The sequence below is a fragment of the Emydura macquarii genome, unplaced genomic scaffold (assembly GCF_026122565.2).
Source record: "Emydura macquarii macquarii isolate MOO-44397 ecotype Brisbane River unplaced genomic scaffold, CSIRO-AGI_Emac_v2 contig_1070, whole genome shotgun sequence".
In the NCBI taxonomy this organism is placed as follows: Eukaryota; Metazoa; Chordata; order Testudines; family Chelidae; genus Emydura; species Emydura macquarii.
In genome coordinates, this window is record NW_027131207.1 from 113,913 (window position 1) to 138,505 (window position 24,593).

Genomic DNA, 24,593 nt, shown 5'->3' on the forward strand with positions numbered 1-24,593 from the left:
ATTTGTTTCTTCTATTTCCTGCTTAAAACTCTACATAAACATGTACTTTATACCCTAGTATAATTAACTAAAAGCTTTGCACTAGCCTTTTAGTAAGCAAAATGCTTAATGAACACAGCAGCCTCTACCTTTTATTATTTATAAGATGCGTAAGGAATTGTGTGGTAGCCAGCAATCTCTCTTTTCTCTCTGTAGTTTATACTTTCCAATCATGAAATAAAGGTGGCCAGGACCAGCAATAATAAACAATATTTATTCTTAAACCTGTTACATAAAACCCAATATACATGATTTAATAAACTTGGCAATTTGCTGAAATTGAATTTGGTTACCACAGTGGTTCATAAATCCTCCAAGGCCAGAATTTACAGTAGTTTAGTGAATGCACAATGCACAATGATGAATGTTTCATAGTTTGAAATTAGAGCTTTTCTTTGTGTGCGTTTGTCAATGGAAAGAGGCTGGTGGTCTTTACTTCCTAAATGCCTCTACCTGGAAATATTAGTGTCTGCATTTCACATAGCTCCAGATTTAGCTCTATTTCATGTTTCCAAAAAGTTCAAGTGGGCAGGATTGACACAATCTTTACTACATATGAACACACAGTTTATTACCTTCATTTCAAATAGCCTTCATGCCAGCTAATTTGTTCTTTTTCCGAAGATTAATTGCATAGAATAACTTGTTATTGAGGGAAAAGTTTTTTGTATTTGCCCAAGGCAGATTTACTTATGATCACCTTCACATTGGCTGTGCCATCTTCAGGCATAACATCCACTTCCTGAACAGTTGCTTCTTTATACAGCCAACTGAAAAGAAAAAACTCATCAGCATTGTACTGGCATTCAATAATGCACAAAACAAGGCCTTTATTTTACATCAACTATGGGATGTTTATATACATTTTAAATGCAAGTAATTCCAGAAATTGAAACCAATGGCCTAATAAAGGGAAACATTCTTATTTTTTCTCCCACAATAGGCTACTCCTGTTCTGAAAGAAGAGTAATACTTCATAAAACCTCTAAGATTTGTAGTCTTGTATTAGACTCAACTCTGCCTCTAGCTCCAATAGATTGGCTGTTTGAAAAAATATTTCGAATACATATACATAGTCAATTAAATAGTGTAGCAGAAACACTTCTCTTATGTCCTCATACAAAAGAACACTTTAAAAAGCAGAATCTAGACTTCTTCGGGAGACAACAATATCATTTCATCTGAGATAGGTCAGACAAAACTCCAAAAGTTGTCTCATCATTCTTATCACAGCTTGAAATCAAAATTAATACAATTGTCAACTTCTCAGAAAATAAAGTTTCATATGCACACCTGCCTTTCAAAGAGTCTACCTGTAGCAGTAAGAATTGTTTACCTTAGTTGAGGTCCAGCTAAGTTGACTTTAATTGTCAGAATCTTTTTCCCAGTTGTTTTCAAAACTGTTCTCTCAATCTCCCCTTTCAGTTCTTCTAATCCAGATCCAAGAAGAGCAGAAATGGCTATAGCATTTGGTTCAGTGGACTGATACCTGGAAGACAAGAACTGTCAGCAAGAGGTGTACTCACAGAGAAGGTGACTTAACTGAGTCACAGGAATTTAACAGTAGACTGTGGGTCGTACCTCTAAAAAGAGGAAAGGTTGGGCATATTCCAACCAGAGCATTTGGCTGTATTTTAGGTTCTGGTGTCTCACTACACAGACATTTTATCTGCAGATGATAATGAGCTCTGATCTTACTTTACTTCTAAAGATAAGGCTCTCCAGAAACCATGTTTATATAAGGAAAGGCCTAGGAACCAGTATCCTAGTAGTCTATACAGTATTAAAGGTAGCTGGAAGCTCCATGCAGACTGGGGAACTACATTCTTTGCAAGTATTTGCGTGCAATGATACAAGTAAATACTTGTAAATTCTACAATTCAACTAGGAAACATGAGTTATTGCAGTTTAACAGTTCTGTTTTTTTCCTCTTACCGTTCTATCAAATCCACTTTGTTATGAACTTCTACAACTGAATCCAGTAAATGGCTTGGAAGATTAAGATTCTTCAAAACCGATAAAACACTTGCTTTCTGGAGGACAGTTTCTGGATGACTGATGTCCCTCACATGAACAATTAAATCCTAGCAAATATCAGTACACAATATGGTTACTGGTGATAATGGCTGTTTTAAAATAATATTTTGCATTGCTGTTTCATGAGGTACATTCCTTTGTAGTGGAGAGTACACAGACAGGTTAACAAATTAAGCTGTGTTTCTGGAACAGATTTCAAATGAGGACCAAATGTTTATTCCAAGGTGGAAGGCTAAATGTGTAGCACATCTGTAGCTTGGTCCTTAGTTCCATTGCTTCATATGGCCTCAAAACAAACCCTCCCAACCAAGTTAGTTACAATATTCTTAGGTTTCAGAGAGCAATTGGCTCATCTTTCCAAGCGAAGGTTGAGCAAAGACAGAGACTTGAAAAATACAGAGGAAAGAGATGCAATATCCCTGAAGAAATCTAATACCAAAAAAACTCAGGTGGTGTAAATTTGGGGAGGGATGAAGGAACAACTCAGACTCTTCAAAAAGGTTATAAGAAGGACAGTGATTTTGCTCCTAGCCACCAGAAACCGGGATATTAGGTAATACATGCATTTTGCAATGCTATAATACACTCTAGAACTTTATTCTTCCCTGTTGCCTTTAGTACACCCGTGTCAGTGATGGTGAACCTCTGGTATGCAATAAATCTGTTGGCACAAACTGTATATAGAGTGTTAGATGTTGGTGAACCCATGACCAGAAATGTCAGCAAGAAGCATATTGCACACAACAGACACCCAAAACATAACTTTTTATTTTTAGAAACTGCCACAAAATGGTTCAGCATCTCGGACCGACGTATTATTGCAAAAATCTCTAAAAACTATAAAATCCAAAGGTAACATCTTGTATAAGCTGCAATAACTAGGCAGAAAAGGACAAATAAAGACACTTGCAATCTTAGCTTTTAAAATGTTATTTTTGTGAGTTTTACATGTTAATTTAATGTTTACATGTCTGTAGGTGTGTATATGAAATGTATGGCTATAATTTCATGATTATTCACACCAAAGACAATAATTTCATCATCTACTGGGCTGCTTTTAATGGAACTGAAATAAATTTAATTTTAAACAAACTCTTGTAAAAAGTTTCTCCCTACACCTTTAAAAATATATGTTCTCAAAGATCCCTAAAACTCTGTCTAGGTTTTTATACAAATCTATTGGAACAGACATGGATACTTTGTATAAATTTTATTTCCGAAACCTTGTCATACTTAAAAATACACAAAACATAAATGTGGGAATACTGGCTTACAATCAGATTATTTGCAATAGTGACTATAGTGTTCACCACCAACCAAATGCTCAATAAAGCTTGTCAGTTACTCCACTATATACAGCAAGCCAGTTAACTTTCATCCCTCTGCAAAGGTGAAGACTGTTCCAAAGACAATATTCCAAACACTGACAGGTTTTAGAATCAGTTACTTACGGAGTAAGCCACATCTTCTAATGTGGCTGAAAAGGATTCAATGAGATCATGAGGCAGTTCAGAGAGAAACCCGATGGTGTCAACATAAATAACTGCCAGGTGTGAGGGCAGATAGCCACCATGAGCTGTAATATCAAGAGTGGCAAACAGCTGATCTTGAGGCTGTAGTCCTGCATCTCCAGTCAATGCCTTGATCAAAGTGGTTTTCCCTAACAAAAATCAGAGTTGAATAAACACAATTTAAACAGTCTGCTTCAAGTAAAATTAACAGACATGGCTCTAGTGATTGAGTAATGGGATACAGAAACGTTTACCCCTAGATCACCAGTTTAAATCCAGATAATGTTGGTACTAATTGAAAATAATTATCTGCTGGCTGTCTATGGAAAGTTATAAAGTTAGAATGGAGTCTCAACCTAGTACACATTTTGACCAGTGAAAAGGATACACATTAAGGGGCATAATGTCCCCTTGTACAGTATGCAGACTACCTGTTGACAATAATGGGCATTGGGCATTTATCCAGGGCAAAACATGGCTCTAATAGTGCAGCAAATCTCACTAACAAACAGAAAGCATTGTTTGCCTTTCTACCAAAATTTTCATTGACACGTATTCATTAGACAATCAGGAAACTAATTAATATTCTATAACACAAAGCCCATGCATGCTGAAGTGGGATTTTAGCTAGTGCTTCTAATTAAATTTTTGAAATGTAAGCTCTTTGTGTTATAATTTTGGGAGTTTTTTCTTACCACAATTAGTATAGCCCATTACTGAGATAACTGGAAACTCGCGTCTTCTACGCTGAGTTCTGAGTACAGACCTTTTTCTTCTCAGCTTTTCCAAGGCATTCCTAATTTTAAATTCTTTTTCTTTCAGAAGACGATGTTGCATTTCCATGAAAGTCTCACCTAAAAATATAAACTAATAAGTGGGTGAACAAACAAGGAGAGAGCTGGAAATCAAGTGGTGTTGTGAAACCAATTAGAACAGTGATAGAGAACTGACAATACAAATTCAAAGTAGTTTTAAGAAAACACGAATTCAGTTGCTTAACTACGACAGTTACAACTGACTGTTAAAAGTGTCATACCTTTTTACCATATAAGCTGCTCATCGCCCTTTCTGAAAACTAGCACATCTTTAGGGATTTTAAAAATAATAATAATAATAATAATGTGTTCTATGCATATGGCAATTTGCTGACTCAGTATAGGTTGGGACTTTATGATGTTAATATGAGAAATAAAATTCTGTAGAAAAATGGAGTTTGACTGAAGCTGCCATTATTTCTCTTAAAAAAATGTTGAGTCTGATATTTGCATGTTGACATTCCTGACCCAGTTTAGTTGGTCACAACCAGGGTGGATAAAAACAGATGATTTTTTTAAATTTAAATTGGAGTTTTTTATTTTGTTATTTAAAATAATTTTTTCTTTTTAAAAATAAACCTGTTTAAAATGAAATCGGAATTTAATACAAAATATGTTAGGGCTTAAACTTATCTCTTAAAACATTTGAATAAAAAATAAATATGCTGAATCCATGAACTTCTATCAAAAACGTAATGACTGCTTTTCTATATAAAGAAAGATGTTTTTCCCTCTGAATCTAATTTTTGAGACCAAGTTTTATAAATGGCAGAAGAGGTCATGTACTGTATTAATGGCTTGATCCTAGAGGGATCCCAGGACTGTGCCACAGGGTGTAAAATATTGGGACCCATCACTAGCATTGGGACCTGGCCTCTGACTCCAGGAGATGTCATCATGTATCTCATCAGGATTGTTCACTGAGCCCACTGGGTGGTCTCATACTCCTATTTTATAGCTTCCCCCTACCTGAGCACTGATTGGCTCAATTATCAAATTATGAATATTTATGACTCCACTCACCTTGGAAACATTCTCCAGCTCATGGAAATACACTGTAGTTCATGTATCAAAAACATTTAAGGTTATATTGTTTAATAAAAATACATTTTACATGATGTTTTGTGTGTTTAATTAAATTCCAGTTACCAACCTAATGCAGCTTGACACAAGTTATGAGCAAAAAGTTAAATTATCTAGTAAATAAGCAATATATCATTTCGCCATTTTCTAACTAAAAATGTACAAAAAGAATCTGAAAATATTAAGCTATATAATTGCTTAAATAAATGTATATAGTTATAGACAGTGTACCCTTCTAGATACCAAACAGAAAGATGTACCAAATCTAGTGTAAAGACTCTATTTAGTTGTAAATCAACATGTTTTAATGGTTGTATCAACCACCGAGAAGACACCTTTCTTTAGAAAAATAACTGAAATACAAATGGAAAAGTTGATTAAAATTGGGTAGCTTAAATCAAGACTTTCCACTTGGTGACTTAAATTGCTGATTTAAATAGCCTTTACTTAAATCAATCCACACTGGTCACAACCACCATGACTTCCAAAAAGCAATTAAACCTGGTCATGGCATACAGACAATAATTCTACAGTTCACATAAATATTTACACTTTACCTGAACCCATGATGTATCTTGATCCACCTCTTTGCTGATCTAACTGAGACGTCTCATTTTTCAGATTTGTTCTGGCAGAGGAATAAGAGTAATATTTGTATCAAAGTAAATATAGTAACTTTAAGTAAAGTATGATAAAATTACTTCACAAACATGGCCAAGTAGTAATAGCCTAATATTACAGATGGGGAAACTGGGACACAGAAGTTAAGTGACTAGCCCAAGGCCATATGCTGAATAAGTAGCATTATTGGAATGGAATCTAAATTTCCTGGATCCCCAACAGACAACACAGTTAGCAAATAACAAATGCAGAAAAAATGACAGCTAAAATTTTGGGGAGCCAATCATACTGTCAAATGCACATACATAACTCCCACTGACTTCAGTCAGGTGTAGGAATGGGAAGATACAAAATATACATGTCCCTTATTAAACCTGCCAGTATTTGATATGGGATAGACATACATACCAACCAGTCTCTAATCTAGTATTCTCAACTCCTCTGCTGAATGCTAAAATTCTAACCCTATACTCTATAAATTTGCCGTATATTTTCTAAGAATAAAGTTGCTGCTGCTGTTCCTGGCAGATTACCAGGATTGGGATGAACTAGCAAGTCATATGAGAAATTTACTTGGTAAGGATATCTATTGAACAGTTTCTCTTTTTTGCTAGTCAACGGTGCAAATCATGCTATATTCTAATCTGTTTTGGACAATTTATGGCATAAAATGCACAAAAGCATTTTATACAAAAAACTACGGACTTTTCCCCCTCAAGAATCAAACTACCATTTTAGTGATTGTGAAGAAAATGCCTTTATTATATTAAAATACTAATGTCTGCTATTTGCACAGTTTGAAGTACCTGAGAAGTGGGATTTCAGCCAACGCAATCTGAAGTTTTGCTTCCTTAGTCCGAGCATTACAACGAAAAATATTAAGGACAATTGTGTATCTGTCAAAAACCTTCACTCCCCAACCATCTTCCAGTTCTTTCTTTAAAAACAAAAATAAGACAACATGATGGATTTTTAGTGCAATGTATATAAGTCAATTTGCATGCAGAAGGGTGAAGAAATTAAACTACATCAGTAGAGAGACAAGAGGGGGTGAGGTATATCTTTTATTGCACCAACTTCGGTTAATGAGAGAGACAAGCTTTTGAGTTTACACAGAGCTCTTCTTCAGCTGTAAGCTGATTTAGCCCAGTGAGGTGCTTAAGCATGTGAGTAGTCTCAATGAAATTCATGGGACTGTTCATGTGCTTAAAGTTACACATATTCTTAAACACCTTGTTGAACCATGGCATCTGTCATGTTAAATTATGTCCAAGATTTAAGTTTGGTAAAACTTTTACAAAACTAATATCAATAGAAAGGTTTCCAGAAATGAGAGGAGGTTGAAAGACTGGTAAACTTTTGAGAAAAATGTCTCTCTTCTTTTTGTCAAAAAATATGGAATTTGAAATCTTTTCACAAACTCATAATCTTCTAAAAACTTTAAGGAAAACCAATTTGTTGCAGATATTGCAATCCAAACATTGCAGGATGCTGCCTATGCATGAGAACTAGAGAGTGACACTGTCTATTTTTAATGCGTTTCTAAAATGGTCTATGACTAATTTTGTCATTATTATTTTTAGTAAAATTCACAGATACGTCAAGGGCAATACACAAAAATTCTTGGAAGCCTGTGACCTGTCTGTAACTTAGGGTGAGAATCCAGCAATTGCCACCAACCCAGTTCCACCAGCTTGGACTCTGAGCTCCCACTTGGTGGCTCGGTGCTCTGAGGTCCACCCCTGCACACGACTGGGGGTTGCAGGATCCACCAGCTGAAGGTGGAGGCCATCCACTGTGGCTGAAGGCTCTGGAGTCCCTCACTACTCGTGGTGGCTCTGGGCTGCAGGGTCCCCCCATGATTGCTGGGAGCTTTGGGGGGCCAGCCACCTGAGGCAGCTCAGGGATCTGGGGCTCCCTTGCAGCAGCTGATGGCTGCAGGGTGTCCATGCTGTGGTTGGGGGTGCCACCTGTGTCAGCTGGGGGCTGCAGGATTCTCAACACCCACGGCAGCTTGGAGCCAGGGGGTGCCCACTACCTGCTCCGGCAGACAGTAGAGGAGTCCGCTTGGAGCCCTGGGATCCCTGCTGCTCGCAGCAACTGGGAGCTGTGGGGGTCAGCTGCCCGTGGTTGCTCAGGGGTCCCTCCCTGCCAGCTGCGGCTCAGGGTCCCTGCCGCCAGTGGAGGCTTGGAGATGGGGGTTCCCACCACCTGCTGTGGTGGACAGCAGAGGGCTCCTAGCCACCGGTGGAGGAGTCTCAGAGTGGCGGGGTCCCTGCTACCACTGGGTCTGTGCCACCCGCGGCAGCACGAAGACCGGGTTCCTCCCTGCCCTTCATGGATCGGCGCTCTGGTGTCCCCTCGCTGCCCTCTGAAGCTTAGTGCTCTAGGGTTCCCGGTCACCCATCCCAATGCACAGCAGCAGAGTCCCTGCCACAGCGGCGGCTTGGAGCTGCTGGGTGCCTACTGCCACTGGGTTCCTGTCACCCATGGCAGCTTGGAGCTGGGGGGGGAACGGGGGGGTTGGGCACCTGCCGGCAGCGGCTCAGAGTTGTGGGCCCCCTCGCTGAGAGCTCTGGGACCCTCAGCGCCTGTGGCGGCTGAGACCTCCCACGTCCTGCAGCCCCCAGAAGCTGACAGCCCCAGGGCACAGGGCGGAAGCTGAAGGTAATTTCACAGAGGTCTCTGGAAATCACGGAATTCATGACTTCTGCGACCTCCATGACAGACTCATAGCTTTACCTATCACTACCGTGTCTAGGGGACAAATACCAGTGGTTTCTATTTTCCTAAATGTAATGCAGAAAGTAAAAGCACAGCATAAATAGTGAAAAGTATATTTATTTTTAATTTCCAGTTTTAATCCTCTAAAGAATTGTTAGTAATGAAGGTAAAGATAGTTAAATAAATAAATAAGCAAACAAACCATATATATATAGTAACCAGTGTCCCTTTAAAACACTTAAAAAGTAAGTGTAAAGAACAGAAGTTTATGAAAATTCAAATATAGGCGTAGCTTGCATTTATGACTAATTTCATGTTAAATAATGTCTAACATTTTAATAGAGCAGATTTTATTCAAGAATTTTCAAGTGCTTTACAAAGAATGCTATGTTTCCCCCCATTTTACAGATGGCGAAATTGAGGCACAAAAGTTAAGTGACTTCTCCAAGATGCCAGTGAGACAGTGGTAGAACTGGGAGTAGAACCCAAATTAAAAGACTACCAGGATGTCGGGGAGCCAAATTCAGACATGAAGTAAGAAGCATAATGCCCAGTGAAGTCAATAGAACTATGTTCGCTTACAACATGCATAAATTTGGCAAAACTGGTTTAGAAAAGTGTCAGGTGCAGCTTTTGAGTCAAAAATTGGCGTTTACTTTTCATAGCAACAGTACATTCCAAACACAGTCTTGAATGTAGAACAAAAATGCACTTAAATACTATTTTTAAAATTACCTTGGTCAACGGAGACAGCCTTTCTATATTCAAGAATACAGCTGTTACATGTGGCAATCCTTTAATCTTGTCTAGAATAAAGAGAATTGCACTGTATAATTTTGTACTAGTTAATGCCAATCTAGAGCAAAAAGACAATTTTAATTATATTTTATTTTTAAAAGTGAATGTACTGCTCATGAAATGAGACTGACAGCACACGAAAATACAGTCTTTATTCACAGAACAAGCACAGCAGCATGTGCTTTCACATTGTCCCGACAATGTGTTTCAAGTCTATTCTAAAAGGACTACTGCAAAGGATGAGAGAATAAAGTTCTGCTTCCAGACCCATTCAATCCATGGATTACGTGCTGCTGAGATTGACAACAAGCATGCTAGGATGCTTTTTTCTGTCACGTGGAGACTAGGAAAAGTACTAAGGCCCAGATCCACAAAAGGATTTAGGTGTCTAACTCCCACTTTAGGTGCCTAGGTCTAAAATTAAGGTACAAATGAAATCTTCAAAACTACTGTTCAGCTGTCACCTAACCCTGTAGGTACCCAAACTCCCTTGGTATCTACATTTTGGCTGTGGAAGACCTCTATGCTCCTAAGTTTCTCCCTCTAGACACACACACTGTTGCCTCAGGCAGTGCCCAGACACCTATATCACACCCCCCAGTGTGCTCCTTCAAACCAAGTGGTTCCCCTCCTACCTCATGTGTGGGATCTGATATAGGTGTTCTCAGGGCATGACTAACCACACACAAAATGGCCTCTCCCCGATACCCTAAAGACTGGCCTAAAGGGTACTCACCCAGTGTATGGGAGACCCTGGTTCAATTTCTCCCTCTTCCTGATGAGAAGGGAGTCGAACAGGTGTCTCCCACCTGTCTAACCATTGGGCTATGGAACAATCAGACATTGGTCTCTCTCAATCTCTCCTACTGAGCCAGTCAACTTTGTATAACTACGTAAATATGCATTGGGCCAGAGAGAATGAAAATGACTCTATAGACCAGTGGTTAGGGCACTCACCTGAGAGATATGAAAACCATGTTCACATCCCTTTACTTCATCAGTGAGGGTGGTAACTGAACTGGGGACTCCGACATCCCAGGTGAGTGCTCTACCCAACGGCTAAAATTTAGGAGGGAGGCCCAACTGCACCAGCGATTTTGTGTGGAGTTAAATATGTGTGGCCACCATTCTTGCAAGAAACAGGTTAGGTGCCTGACTCCAGGAGATGGTTCACGGCAGCGGATTTCAAGCAGATAGGTGTCTTCCTCCAGCCTAGATTTAAGTGCCTAACTCTCCCCATGTATTGTAGAGGGAGCCAATGGTTTGAAAATTCTACTAAGGAACAGGGCCCCTAAAAATTAGGTATTGCTATGCCTAAGTCCCTTTGTGGATTTGGGCCTAAGAATATTAACTCGCTTTGCATAGTCTAGTCAATAGTCATGAGCTTTTGATCACTACTGACCTGGCTCAAGGCGACTGTCACCTTTATTTAAGTCAGTCACTTAATTTTATTCAGAATCACCCCGTATACTGCACACCTTTATTTAATTTATTTAGAATCATATTACATCACACATTTAGAGCTTGTCTTCACTGCACTGTTAGCTCAAGTTACAACTCGAGTTTTGACCCATACCCAACTCCCATTCACACACAAAAATCTCTAACTCAGGTTAAATGCTTTAAGCTTGAGCTAGCTGTACTGGCAGGTAGGTGGGTTGGAAATAGAGTGCTGCTGATGCTCGAGCTAAGAAAGGTATGGATGCAACAGCTGGTGTTATAGCTCATCCAATCACTCTGTAGTTCAAATGTTGTTTCACAGTGTGGCTACTTTCACTTGAGAGAGACTAGCTTGAGCATAGTAACTCAAGTGTACTAACTCGTATTAACTGTTGCAGTGAAAACAAACACTTACAGCAAGTATTGGTTATTTCCATCTTCCATCTCCATCCTTTTTAATCATCTCTGAAGCCTGTTTGTAAGCTGCCTATGGAGTAAACAAAACCTTAGCTCTCTCCTGTGTCTGCAATAATCATTAAGTAACTTTAGAAAGTTAAAGTTATTTCAACACTGAGTATGATGCACTGTATTAAGAAATCTTTGGTGTTCTTCTTACCTGTCAGAATCTGAAGATTTCCTTTGCCAAAAATAAACTTCTTGTCAGGAGTTTTTGTAGAGAGAATTATTTTATCTAAAACTGTCCAGTTATGAAGGGTATCTATCAGAGCAACAGCTTCAGCAATCTGCAATTCAGCTTTAGTATTGGAAAAAGAAAAAAGGTTATAGTATACAGTGCTAACTCTGCACATAGATTTTCAATATTTGCAGTAAAAACAGAGTCCTGGTCTTCACTTTAAAGTTTTGCCACTATACCTGTGTTCGTTAGGAATGTGAAAAAATCATAACCCTCACCAACACAGGTAGGCCGGCAAAAGCCCCAGTTTAGATGTGGTTATACCAACAAGAAAATCTTTTTCATGTGAGGAACTGGTATAAGTTACATTGGCAAAAAACCTGCACAAATTAAAAAGGAAATTACATAGCTATTTGCATCAACTTTGTACTACAGTCCTTAAAGGGTTACTATCGTAATTTTTGTTTAACCCTACTGCTCCATCACAGAAAGAGGTGGGAAAATTGTGACAGCAAAACAATGTTTGAATAATTCCTTACTGTTTTGCAGAAATATTTAAAGAACTTCTAGAGTTGTGCACATTGTTGTTGACATTATCAATGATGCTTGTTCATAGACAGAATAATAAACAACAGGCAGCCATGTTGACTCCTGCTTTACTAGAAACATAGCAGAGCAGGACTCCAGTCTTGCATTCTGATTCATTTGGGCAGCCTCTTGCACTTGTACAGAGCCCCACTAATTTGAAAGGGACCCCATGCAGGCATAAAGATCACTCAGGCAAATCAAATTGCAGGACTCAGCCCAGGTTTGCTAAATAAGCAACAAACATGTAGGAGAAAGAAAATTTATTATCCATTTACTCTAAACTGCATACAGTTTGATATTTTAAATTATATTTTCTGAAAAAAGTTTCTTTCTACTTAAAAAACTGTCTTCTCTTTTGCTCAAATTGACACTGTTCTTATTCTTGCAGATTGGTTAAGTCAGTTTTTCTTTGGGATAGCTGGGAATAATTTTGAAACATTCATGTAACAAACAGGTTTTCCGCTTCGTCATAAACAGATATCAAAGGGTTCACAACCATCTTCTTTGTCTTTCTGGCTAGATAGAAAGGGGAAGTGTGCAAAACTTTCTTGTGTTGTAACAAAAGAACAAAATTAGATAATGGTACAGAAATGATTGAGAACCCCTGACCCTGTTTGTTTCACGTGTCTCAGTTAACCTAATAGTTTTGAAAACAGCACTTCATAAAACAGTTTGCAACACAGGTTGTGGCCAGCAGCATTGACAAACTAGAATGAAATTTTATAATGAATAACGAGAAAAACCTCCTATGAGTGATATAAATTAAGCTGAAGAATAGTCTCCCAAAGAAAGTGATAGAAGTCCTATAACTTGTGACTTAAAGTTACACTGGACAAAACAGTTTCCTCATCAAATTGGTTGCACTGGTTGGGACACAAATCTACTAAATGGTAGTGAAGGGACATCTGAAAAATCACTAGCATGTTACTGACCATATTAGAAACATTCATATTAAGAAGACTGGTAAAGAGGACAAGTAATCAAATGCAAATGTAAAAGACCCCAAACTATATGACATCTAGTGCTGCTACAGATTTCTGCAGGACAGGCGCATTTGGAGTTATGTCACACAATGCCAAAACTCCTTACCATCCCAGAGACCGACATACTTACCTGCAGTGGCAGAGAAATGAAATCAGAGACAACTCAGTATTTCTTATTAAGGCCCCATCTTGGAAACATGCACATTCTTAACTTTAAGCACATCAGCAGTTCCATGGGACTATTCATGAAGGGGCTTATCTTCAATGCACTGTTAGCTTGAGGTATAACTTGAGTGTTGCCCCTAACTTGACTCCCATGCACACGCAAAAATCTATAGCATGAGTTAAGTGGTACTTTAAACTAGAGTTGGCTGTCCTGTCAGGGCACCTGGCTTAATTTCGAGTGCTGCTGATGTTTGAGCTAGTATGGGGACTCAGTTACTCAGCAAATTGCAGCAACTCCAATTCAAGCTAGGCATTCACATAAGTCAAATTGAGAGTAGATAACTAGAGCTAACACCGAAGTGAAGACAAACCCTGAATAAAGTTGATCATGCCCATAGCTGCTTGCAGGACCAAGGCCTAAATTTGCAACAACTCATTGACAATGTTGCATTAAGTATTTAAAGAGGGAATAAATATTGATCTAGAACTGTTGGCCATTTTGACTTTGTATCTTGATGTGAAATATATAGTAGACTTATTAAAGAGATCAAATTCTTCTCTGGTTGTTTGCCAAATATTACTGCTTGCCTCCCTATTTATAGAATTATAGAACCGAGGATAGGTAGGGCTGGAAGGGACCTTGAGAAGTCATCAACTCTAGGCCCTTAACCTGATGCAGGCCTAAGTAAACCTAAACCATCTTTACAGGTGTTTATCCAACCTGTTCTTAAAAACCTCTGGTGACGGGGATTCCACAACCTCCCTTGGTAGCCTATTCCAGAGTTTAACTACCATTATAGTTTGAAAGATTTTAATAGCTAACCTCAATTGCTCTTGCTGCAGGTTAAGCCCATTACTTTGTGTCCTACCTTCAGTACATATGGAGAACAATTGCTCATTGTTCTCTTTGTAACAGCCCTTAACATTTGTGAAGACATTTAGCTCATAAAGATCTTGAAGAAACTTTAAGCGTAAACTGAACAGTAACTGATAAGGTAGGAGGTAGACAGACGCTTTTTTGATTAAGCAGAAGCTAAGTTAGTAAGTCAACTGTGCTATAGTTTGCCACGTGGGAGTGTTTGAGCAGCTAGCTTGGGAGCTGTTCCTCCCTGTCTCCAATGCAAAAAAGATGGGTTTTGTATTTCAAGGTAGCTACCTCAATGTCAAATGGTCACAAAGCCAAGGCACTGGTAGTTTTCACCTTGACCTAACTTCTCGAGGTAAATCCCGGCTGGGGGTTTAGTGTCCACGGCAACCAGCTACATTAGGGTAAAAGCGACCTGGGTCTTGCCCCCACTAGGACTGTAGCTGACAGCCACCTCCCGGCTTCTGCGGGGACAAGAAAGCCGCGGGAGGATCAGGTGCGCGAGGCTGGCGCCCGGAGCCTGTGGCTGCGCCCGGCTTTGGCCAACGGGGGTCCCCGAGCCGCGGCGGGAGGCTCGGCCTGACCCACGCACCTGTGGTGAGTTGGGGCTTTTTCGTCCCCCACTTGACGGCCGGGTGCACCACGAGCACCCGGTGGGCTCCGAGGGTGGGCCCCGGGGCCAGCAGCTCCTCCAGCTCATCATCATCATCATCTTTATCTTCATCACCCTCCTCCTCCTCCGCCGCCGCCCTCCCGCGCCTCTCGCTCCCGGGCGGCTCCCTCTGGCTCGGGGGCCCCGGCGCGGCGCGGAGACACCAGGCGCCCCCGGTGCTGAGAGGCCGGGCGGGCGGCACGGGGAGCAGCAGGCGGAGCCTCCCGCCTCTTGGGGCGCGGAGCCCCCGGGCGCAGAGAGCGGCGCTCCCCCGGAGCAGGACCCCGGCGGGCCCCATCGCCCACCGAGTCGGTGCCGCACGCGAGGGGGCGGGAGGGGTGGGACCAGGAGACGCACACGGACGGCCCCTCCCCCAGTCTCCCGGCAACCCCTGCGCGAAGTGGGCGTGGCCAGGCCGCGCGGTGCCGCAACCGCCGCGGCTCGCGCTGAGCTCCAAAGTCGGACCCGACACATTCCTCCAACGCCGCGCACCCCGTCGCTCGCGACCCAAGCCCCGCCCAGCCCCCAGCTTCTTCAGGCCCCGGACTAAGCGAAGGGCGGAGGTCCGTTTCCCGGGTGGGCGGGGTTTGACTGCCAGTGGGCGGGAACGCGGGCAGAGGTTCGCAGAGGAAAGCGTTCGTTGTAATGAGTGACGGCTCGGCTGCGTCACGTGAGCCCGAGCCGCTCTCTGATAGGTCGATTTGCCGCACGAGCTCTTGGGTAGTGGGGAGGAGGGGCAGCCCTGGCTCTGGCAGCTGAGCGAGGGGGGAGTGGGGAGTTGGTGGATACCGGAGCGAGGCCGGGGCGGCGCTGCTTATCTGGCCGCGCGCGCGGGGGACCGTTGGACTCGCTGCAGAGCGCGCGGGTGTGTCTGTGCCCTATGGCATCGGGGGTGAGTCGTGACCTTAATGCTCCCCGGAGGGAGGGGGCGCGTCCGAGCAACCTGCCCATGCATTGCCTCGCCCGGGATCCCGCCGCGCTGCGCTGCAGTCCTCTGGCATTGCGTCGCATCTCACTGTCCTGCACCCTCCCTTGCACGTTGCATTGCCCCGTGCTGCGCTGCACTCCTCTCGCATTGTGTTCCCCTGCGCCGCCACCCGCTGTGCTACACGGCACATCCCTGTGCTGCCTCCCCCAGTGTCACACGGGATTGCGCCCCCTTGCATCACACCTGTGCTGCTCTGCATCCTTGTGTGCTGCACAGTGTAGTGTACTGCACTGCACTGCACTGCACTGATCCCCTAGGGTGGCCAGCTTTCTAATGTCTGAAAACTGGACTCCCCCTGACCTCTTTCTCCTGAGGGCATGCCTCTCTTCTGAGGCTCTGTCCCCTGCCTCTGTCACTCACTGCTCTCTCCCCTCAACTCCAACATGAGCAGTCCCAAGGGACTTGCAAACCCAGCTCCAGAAGGCCATCTGGGACGCCTGGGATCCGCCCTGGTCGGAAGAACGCTGCAGCCCCACTAGTGAGCTAGGACTTGGCCCTCCTCCATGTCAGCCTCCTGCCTTCCTCTGCGCTGGTTGCCAACAGCCCTCTTCTCCGCCTGCTTCAGCCTTCCCCGCACTGGAGCTTCCTGAGAGTGTGTCTGTGGGAAGTGTTGGGCTGACTGGGGAATGTTCCATGTCTGCTAGCAGTCTCTTACACTGCTCACCAGGGGCCTCCAGACTCCCCACACTCTGTCCTTTGCTGCAGCTCTGCAAATGGTGCCCCTCAAAGGGGCCGCCCGAGCCAGTGCATGCATGCTGCCGCATAAATCACTGCGTCAGGGCTGGGTGGCAGACTGCTACCCCACCGCCGCCTGTGGTAACTGGACTTTTGGTGTCTGGTCAGGACACCTCGTTGGCCACACTGCCAGGTCCCCTTTTCAACCGGAAAGTCTGGTTGCAAACCAGACACCTGGTAACCCTACAAATCTCCCACTACTCCCCCTCATATTGCAACCCCTGAACTACAGTGTACCCCTTCTACACTGCAACTCTTCACCATTGCCTGCTCTTGAGGGAATACACTTCATACTCTGAAGTGTCCCTAGCTTGTTTTCCAGAAGCTGGGAATGGGTGATAGGGGATGAATCACCTGATGGTTACCTGTTCTGTTCATTCCTTCTGAAACACCTGGCATTGACCACTACCAGAAGATAGGATACTGGGTCAGATGGACCATTGGTGTGACCCAGCATGGCTGTTCTTATGAATTCTGCACCAAAAAATTAAAATTCTGCATATTTTATTTGTCAAAATAACACAGTATAATTACCCCAGTTTCAATTATTTTGGTAATTTATTTCAAAATACTTTTCAAGTATGTCTGTAACAATACAGATAACAAAAAAAGTTTCAGGAAATATTTTTTGACAAATAGATTCCTTATTAGGCATATTAATACAGAACTTTGAGTAATAATCCATTTAAATGACAATGCAGAAACATATTTCTTGCACTCCTCAGAAGCAGTGCAAAGGCTTGGGGGAGTTGGGTAATGAAGGATCTGAGGGAGAGGGAAGTAATATTTGGGAAGGAGCCTGGGAGTTAAACTGGAGGGTCATTGGGTGTGGGTATTGTTGGGAGAAGTATGGAACAGGTTTTTTGGAGGGGAAGAAGGATTGATATGGAGTTGGAGAGTCTCCACGATGCAGACCCTGGCTGACCCCTAGGCTCTCCTATTCGGTCAGGCACACCTGCCACTGTCCCAATGTGTCACTGCACCCCCCTGAACCCATTCCTGTTCCCATGTGGGCCTACATCCCCACTCAGCCATCTCCGTCCCCATGTGGTCCTGCACCCCACTCCCATTCAGCCCCGAGCCCCAGTCTGTCCCCCCATTAGCCCTTCTGAACCCCAGTCTATGTGATCCCCCAGCAACCCCGTGTGACCTGCTCTATCTGTCCCCCCATATCCCGTGCCTCCTCACCTGGCCCCACATGCAGGGCGCTATGAGGAATGAAGCTTCTCTTCCTCCGTATTGGCTGCTGACTGCTACTTAAGCTGAGCTGGCTGTCCTCTGTTCCGGTGCCACAGCGAGCCATTGGTGGGTGAAAGGCATAACTGCAGTGCCTATCCAGTGGAATATATTTTCTGTGGAGGAAAAAAAATCTGCAGGGGAGATGAATTCTGCGTGTGTGCAGTGGCGCAGAATTCTGCCAGGATTAATTGCAAGCCATCTGTGCTATGGTGATCACCTTCTACATTGCAACCTACTATTGCACCCTGTCATGCATTTTGACCCCATGCTTTGCTATGCTGTGTTGCACCCCTTTTCACTGTGCTGAGCTCCACCTTTACAGTCAGTTATATCCCCTTCTTTGGATTATATCATTGCATCCCTCAAAATAACTGATTGCTCATATTATCTGCACTGCCATTGGATCGCTTCTCATTCAGTAGGGGATACCTGCATGTTTCCTGTGTTCACTGTAATGGTGCAGTGATAAATATGAACCCACAATATGTCCTAGTTACCTTCTAAAACCCTGCCTATGCTATAGGACTGTTCATAGGTGCTAGATGCTCCTATCTCTACCTTTTCTTCACAATCAGTTATTCTTTTATTTTGAAGTCACCACCCTTAGAATTACTTGCTTTTTCTGGCTTTATTTTAAATTTTATTTTGGGAAATTTGCCTTGCTAACCTCTAGCCATTCTTTTTCTTGACAGGTTTGCTGCTGTTTTCTCACAAGAACCAAGGAATTGGAGTTTAGTCTCTGCTGCTCTTATTTAGGGTTACCATACGTCCAGATTTCCCCAGACAGAGCTTCTCTTTTGAGCCTTTCTCTATCTGGGCGAGGTTTTTAAATAATGGCAAATGTCCAGGTTTTTGCAGAGCAGACAAGCTGCAGCTCAGAAAGAACCCCTATTGGTCTGCTTCCCAATTGGTCACTCCTCTGCATTCACATCTGATTGGACCATTTCCCTGCATCTGCAGCTGATTGGTCTTTTTCCCTGCAAACCACAGCTGCTGGATCCCGCCCAGCCAGGCCCCTCCCTCCCCAAGTACTGGGGAAGGGGTCCCACAGGAGGCACTGACTGACAGCTTTCGCTGCGTCCGGGTCTTGTGCCAGCCACCCTGCCACCGTAACGGAGGGACACTGCCCCCCACCTCCAGTGAGTACCCCTGCCAAAGGTACCCCCCCTCCCAGTCCTCTCTCCTTCCCCCACAGTGTCTTCTTTTTGGGAACCGGAAATATGGCAGCCATACCCCATTCCTGACCAAATTTCCTGAAAGTGGTGTGGATCATGCTAACATGCTTTCTACTCTGCTGAAATGATGTAACGAAAATGGTAGCCAAGGTCAACATATCCCGTAACCTCCCCAGCCAAAAGTAAGTTCTGACAATGCGGGGTTTCTAAAATACATTGGTATTTTGGTGTATTGCCCTTATATAATGACTCCTGCAGTCACTGGGTGGGTCCATGATCCATGGCTTTGGAATATTCTCTCTGCTGAGTATATGGCTCCTACTAATGCCTTCTGTTATGTCCTTGATTATATCACCTCCTGTATCACTTCCTTAAGCAGATCAAACTAGGACTTTGAATCTTTCAAGTTATTCTGTGACTTTGGGCTCTAATTGACTTCCGGGGGAGTCTGCCTGCCATGAAAAATTTGCAGAATCTTGACCTAAATGATTTGTTCCCTTTATTCTCTAATAAGGCAGAAAGAACTTGAGAAGCAACTTGCTAAAGACACACAAACTAACTAAGAATGTTTTAAAGTACACCAGAAGCAGGAAGCCTACCAAACAGGCAATGGGCCATTATACAACTAAGATATTAAAGGACTACTCAAGGAAGACAAGATAACTGCAGAGAAGCTAAATGAATTTTTTGCCAGTCTTCGTTGCAGAAGAGGTGGGAAAGATACCCACATCAGAGCTATATTTTTTAGGCGTCAGATCTGAAGTATAGTCCCACACTGATGTGTCAGTAGAAGAGGTTTTAGAACAAATTGATAAATTAAACAGTAATAAATCACCAGGGCCAGATGGTATTCATCCAAGAGTTCTGAAGGAACTCAAATATGAAATTGCAGAACTACTAACTGTAATATGTAACCTATCACTGAAACAAGCCTCTGTGCCAGAAGGCTAGTAGGAAGCTAATGTAATGCTGATTTTTAAAAAGGGCTCCAGATACAATCCTGGCAGTTACCATCCTTTGAGTGTAACTTCAGCACAGGGCAAAATAATTGGTAGGAACTACAGTAAAGAATCAAATTACCAGACACATAGATAAACAATTTGTTGGAAAGAGAGTCAACATGGCTTTTGTAAAGGGAAGTAATGCATCACCAATCTATTAGAAATTCTTTGAGGGCGTTAACAAACATGTAGACATGAGTGATCTGGTGGGTATAGTGTACTTGGATTTTCAGAGAGTATTTGGCAGGGTCCCTCATCAAAGGCTCTTAAGGAAGCTAAGTAGTCATGGGATAATAGAAAAGATCCTTGCATGGGTCAATAACTGATTAAAAGGTAGAAAAAAAACAACGGATAGTAATAAAATGGCAAATTTTCAGAATGGAGAGAGGTAAATAAGGTTCTGCACTGGGACCTGTGCTGTTCAACATATTCCTTTTCCAGATCATTAATGGAGTGAACAGTGAAATGGCAAAGTCTGTAAATAATACAAAATTATGCAAGATAATTAAGTCTGAAGAGTTACAGGGAGATTTCACAGAACTGGGTGACTGGGTAACAAAGTGGCAGATTAAATCTAATGTTGTTAAGTGCAAGGTAATGCACTCTGGAAAAATAATTCCAACAATACGCACAAAATGAGAGGTTCTAAATTAGATGTTACTTAGGAGATATTATGCATAGTTCTTTGAAATCTTCAGCTCAGCACACAACAGTGGTCAAAAGGGCTAAGGACATGTATACACTACACAGTTTTGTTGATTTAACTTAGTCGATGATCATTTACCACCATAACTAAACCACTTTTTCACATCCAGAGAACACTTTTTGTGATGGTGGAGTGCGTCCACACTTGTTGCTCTTGCATCGACAGAGTGAGCAGTGCACCGTGCGTAGCTATCCCACTGTGCAACTCACCAGCATCTACTGCTAGGAGTTCTGGGAAGGGATTGCTGTGCTTCATGGAGTGGTCTTTCCATCCCATGATGCATTTTTCTCCATCCCATCATTTATTGGGCTTCCGAGTACGTTTTGCGCCACATTTCAACAGCCCCTGTAAACCATGTGCCCGCCATCTCTGTCTGAAAGCATGGATCCTGCACTACTCTCCAGTCTTATGATGAGCATTATGAACACAATACCACTGATCCTACAGTATTTCATGAGCTGCAAATCTGATAGACACTGGGGTGTCTGCTCTGCGGTGTGCTGTGGCAAACAATTCAAGATTGCTTTTGGCATTCATGGAGTAGCTGCACACAGTGGACCATCAGTACTGGGCTTGGGAAACAGGCACTGAGTGGTGGGATTGCATCAGGATGCAGGTATGGGATGATGAACTGTGGCTGCAGAACTTTCAGATGCGCAAAGCCATCTTCCTGTAACTGTGTGGCACCCTCCAGCGCAGGGACACCAAAATGAGAGCTGCCCTCATGGTGGAAAAGTGAGTAACCATCACTGTGTGGAAGCTGGCAACTCCAGATTGCTGCTGATTAGTCATGAATCAGTTTAGAGTTGGGAAATCCACCATGGGAGTTGCAGTCATGCAAATGTGCAGGGCCATTAATTGCCGCCTCCTACGAAGGACAGCGACTCTGGACAATGTGCAGGAAATGGCTTTGTGGCAATGAGATTCCCTAACTGTGGCGAGGCAATAGATGGCATGCATATCCCCATTTGGCCCCAAATCATCTTGTGGCGGAATACATCAACAGGCTATTTTTCTGTGGTATTGCAAATGCTGTTGGATCACCAGGGTTGTTTCACCAACATCAACGCAGGGTGGTCAGGGAAAGTGTATAACACACGCATCTTTAGGAAAGCTGGCCTGTATAGAAAGCTGCAAGCAGGACTTTCTTTCCAGACCAGAAGATGACAATTGGGGATGTGGAAATGCCAACTGTGATCCTGGGAGATCCAGCCTATCCCTTGCTCCCATGGCTCATGAAACCTTACACAGAAATCTTAACAGCAGCAAGGAGCGCTTCAACAAGAGGCTCAGCAGGTGCAGAATGACTGTTGAATGTATCTTTGGCCAATTAAAGGGACACTGGCGCTGCCTTTTTGGCAGGTTAGACATCAATGAGGAAAATATTCCCATGGCCATTGCAGTCTGTTGTGTTCTGCATAACATTTGTGAAGCTAAGCGGGAAAAGTTTCCCCAGGGCTGGAGCATTGAGGTAGATCAACTGGTGTCCGCTTTTGGGCAGCCAGATACCAGGGGCTCAACAGGGAGCAATTTGAATCAGGGATGTTTTGAAGGAACATTTTGATAGTGTACCCCAGTAATGTGTCTTTCTGTAATACCTTGACCCAGGCATTGATTTCTTTCATTGTAGTATGTCCCTTGTAATGATTGCTGTATGTACATTTCCTGTACTCTGCTAATGCACCGAATGCCACTGTGTTTGAATTTCAGCAGCAGCCACCATGATTTGAAGACAAATAAAGATTCATTTGCTTTCTATAACTACATTTTTATTCATCAGAAACACAGACACTTCTATTTTCTAAAAGGGACATGACACTTGAGCACTTTTTTAAATGAGGCTCTCACAAATGGGTGTATGTCCAGCTGTCATTCTGAAATATGCCACTGGGGTAGAGTGCATGGGGTACTGGAACAGCCCGGGAACATGCGAGGCATGTGTGTGGGAAGTTTGGGGCAGGCATGGAAGGCTGTTCTGTATGGGCTGCAGGGAGCTTGCGGGTGGGCAAGCACGTATGTGTTCCATCTGAGGTGCAGTCAAGGGCCTCTTGTCTATTTGGTCCTGCAGAAGCTGTAGCAGCCACTCCTGCCCCTGTTTCCTCTACTATATGTCCATTTTCTGACTTTCATTAATAGTCTCTCTCCATGCTCTCTGCTTGCTATCAGCTGAATCAGAATGCAACACTTCCCTGAACATGTCTTCCTTAATCCTCCTGGTTTGTCTCCTATCACTCAGAGCAGCTTAGTCAGTGTGCTGGAGGAATTCCTCAAGGACACATCTGCAGAAACTAAAGAAACAATAGAAAGAAGCACTATTGTGAGTGCCCTCACAGCCTTGATTAATAAAAGTTAGATACACCACTTTCTCACTTTCCCTTGGCAGGCACACAGCATGGCGAGAGCCCTAATCATGGTAAATTTGCTGGGCGGAGGAGGAGGAGAAAGATGGAACAAAGGGTGTGGGTGGAGGATTTCACAAGATTATCAGTACAAGTGTCTAGGGACACTATTGTGAATACTGGCACTGTTTTCCAAAAGCGGGGGTGATAGCAGCTGATATCTCGCACCTGAGGCTAACTGAGAATGAAAGGGTACAGCTCCTGTGTGCATATGGCTACAGACTGGGTCCATATGCTGCTCACCTGTGTTTTGCTTTTGTGTCAGCAGAGATAATTGCTGATTGGCACTGCAAAATTTCTTACCGTGAGGGAAGAAGCAAAGTAGCCCTTCCACGGCACCTTTGGCAGAGGATTTCAGAGTACCTCCATGAAAATTTCTTAGAGATCTCTATGGAGGATACCCAGGACATCCCAGTGTGCATCAACAAACTTTTCCACAAGTGCCCCATTTGTCTAGCTCAACAGGGAAATAAGAAGCAGATGCAAACAGTGCTAGTGTTGTTTATTTCTACCCCTCTCCTACCCTGGAACAAAAAATCCCCAGAGCACTACCTCATGTCTCCCTGAAGTATCAAAGCACAATGAGTACTTACTGGAACTTCCTTTGCCTGCATCAGGCATGCCAGAGCTGGATTGCTGGGACTGGCTAGACCCCTCTGGAGTTAAAAAGAGGTGCTGGCTTGCCATGCCACCGGAAGTCCCTGTCGCCTGTTTCCCATCCTCTTCCAACTCCACTTCATCATCAAGGTTTACTCTGCTGGCTGCTGCCTTCAGCCCTCCTGAAACATCCACAGGGTTCTTGGCGGTGGAGGTGGGGTCGCCGCCAAGGTTGGCGTGTAGTTCCTTGTAGAAGCGGCAAGCCTTTGGCGATGCACCAGACTGACAATTGGCTTCCCTTGCCTTCTGTATGCTTGCCTCAGTTCCTGCATCTTAGCATGGCACTGCTGCATGTCTCTTTCATGCCTCTTCTCCATGCCATGAGCAATCTGCCTCTAGGTATCAAAGTTCCTACAGCTGGAGTGTACGTGCAACTGCACTGCCTCCTCTCCCCACAGACCCAGCAGATCCAACAACTCCGGTGTACTCCAGGCAGATGTGCGTTTGCTGCAGGGAGCTGGCATGGTCAGCTGGGAAGATGTGATGTGAGTTCGCCATGCCGAGCAAACAGGGAAGAGGAATTTCAAAAATTCCTGGGCCTTTAAAGGGGAACGGGCGGATGCCTGTATACCTGGCTGCAGGACGGTGGAGTTCAAAGTGGTGACCAGAGCAGTCATGATGGTCATATTATGGGACACCTCCTGGGGGTCACTTATGGTGACATAAGCAATGCAGTGTCTACACTGACGCTGGGTGATTCTAACTACATCGCAAAAAGCTTTGTGCCTCTCGTCCAGG

General features: G+C 43.4%; 2 protein-coding genes across 4 annotated transcripts in view; one reads left to right on the forward strand and one right to left on the reverse strand.

Moving 5' to 3' along the window:
- Positions 1 to 239: 239 nt before the first annotated feature.
- On the reverse strand, positions 240 to 16,720 carry GTPBP6 (GTP binding protein 6 (putative)). 2 transcript variants are annotated; one of them, XM_067545710.1, is made up of 10 exons: positions 16,244 to 16,720; positions 11,685 to 11,822; positions 9,566 to 9,636; positions 6,913 to 7,043; positions 6,043 to 6,113; positions 4,283 to 4,441; positions 3,528 to 3,736; positions 1,975 to 2,123; positions 1,376 to 1,528; positions 240 to 809 (listed from the first exon to the last, which is right to left on the reverse strand). In XM_067545710.1, the coding sequence occupies exons 1-10, from the start codon at positions 16,260 to 16,262 to the stop codon at positions 686 to 688; spliced, it is 1,224 nt and encodes a 407-aa protein (XP_067401811.1). In that variant the 5' UTR covers positions 16,263 to 16,720; the 3' UTR covers positions 240 to 685. The 2 variants fall into 2 exon arrangements, with proteins under 2 accessions (XP_067401811.1, XP_067401810.1); XM_067545709.1 differs by lacking the exon at positions 16,244 to 16,720 and adding an exon at positions 14,896 to 15,369.
- Positions 15,713 to 24,593, forward strand: part of LOC137151447 (cohesin subunit SA-2-like) — an 81,516-nt gene continuing 72,635 nt past the window's right edge. For both annotated transcript variants that reach the window (XM_067545707.1, XM_067545708.1), the window contains exons 1-2: positions 15,713 to 15,847; positions 18,610 to 19,274. In XM_067545707.1, coding sequence (XP_067401808.1) covers positions 19,231 to 19,274 — 44 coding nt within the window. In that variant the 5' untranslated portion in view covers positions 15,713 to 15,847; positions 18,610 to 19,230. The remainder of the gene's footprint in view (positions 15,848 to 18,609; positions 19,275 to 24,593) is intronic.

Excerpts from the sequence above, each read along its gene's own strand:
- GTPBP6 (XM_067545709.1), bottom strand. The coding sequence starts at position 15,253 with ATGGGGCCCGCCGGGGTCCTGCTCCGGGGGAGCGCCGCTCTCTGCGCC. Across the intron at positions 9,637-11,684 it reads AAATCTTCAGATTCTGACAG|ACAAGATTAAAGGATTGCCA; the intron begins GTAAGAAGAACA and ends TCTTTATTCTAG. Across the intron at positions 7,044-9,565 it reads GGCTGTCTCCGTTGACCAAG|AAAGAACTGGAAGATGGTTG; the intron begins GTAATTTTAAAA and ends TTGTTTTTAAAG.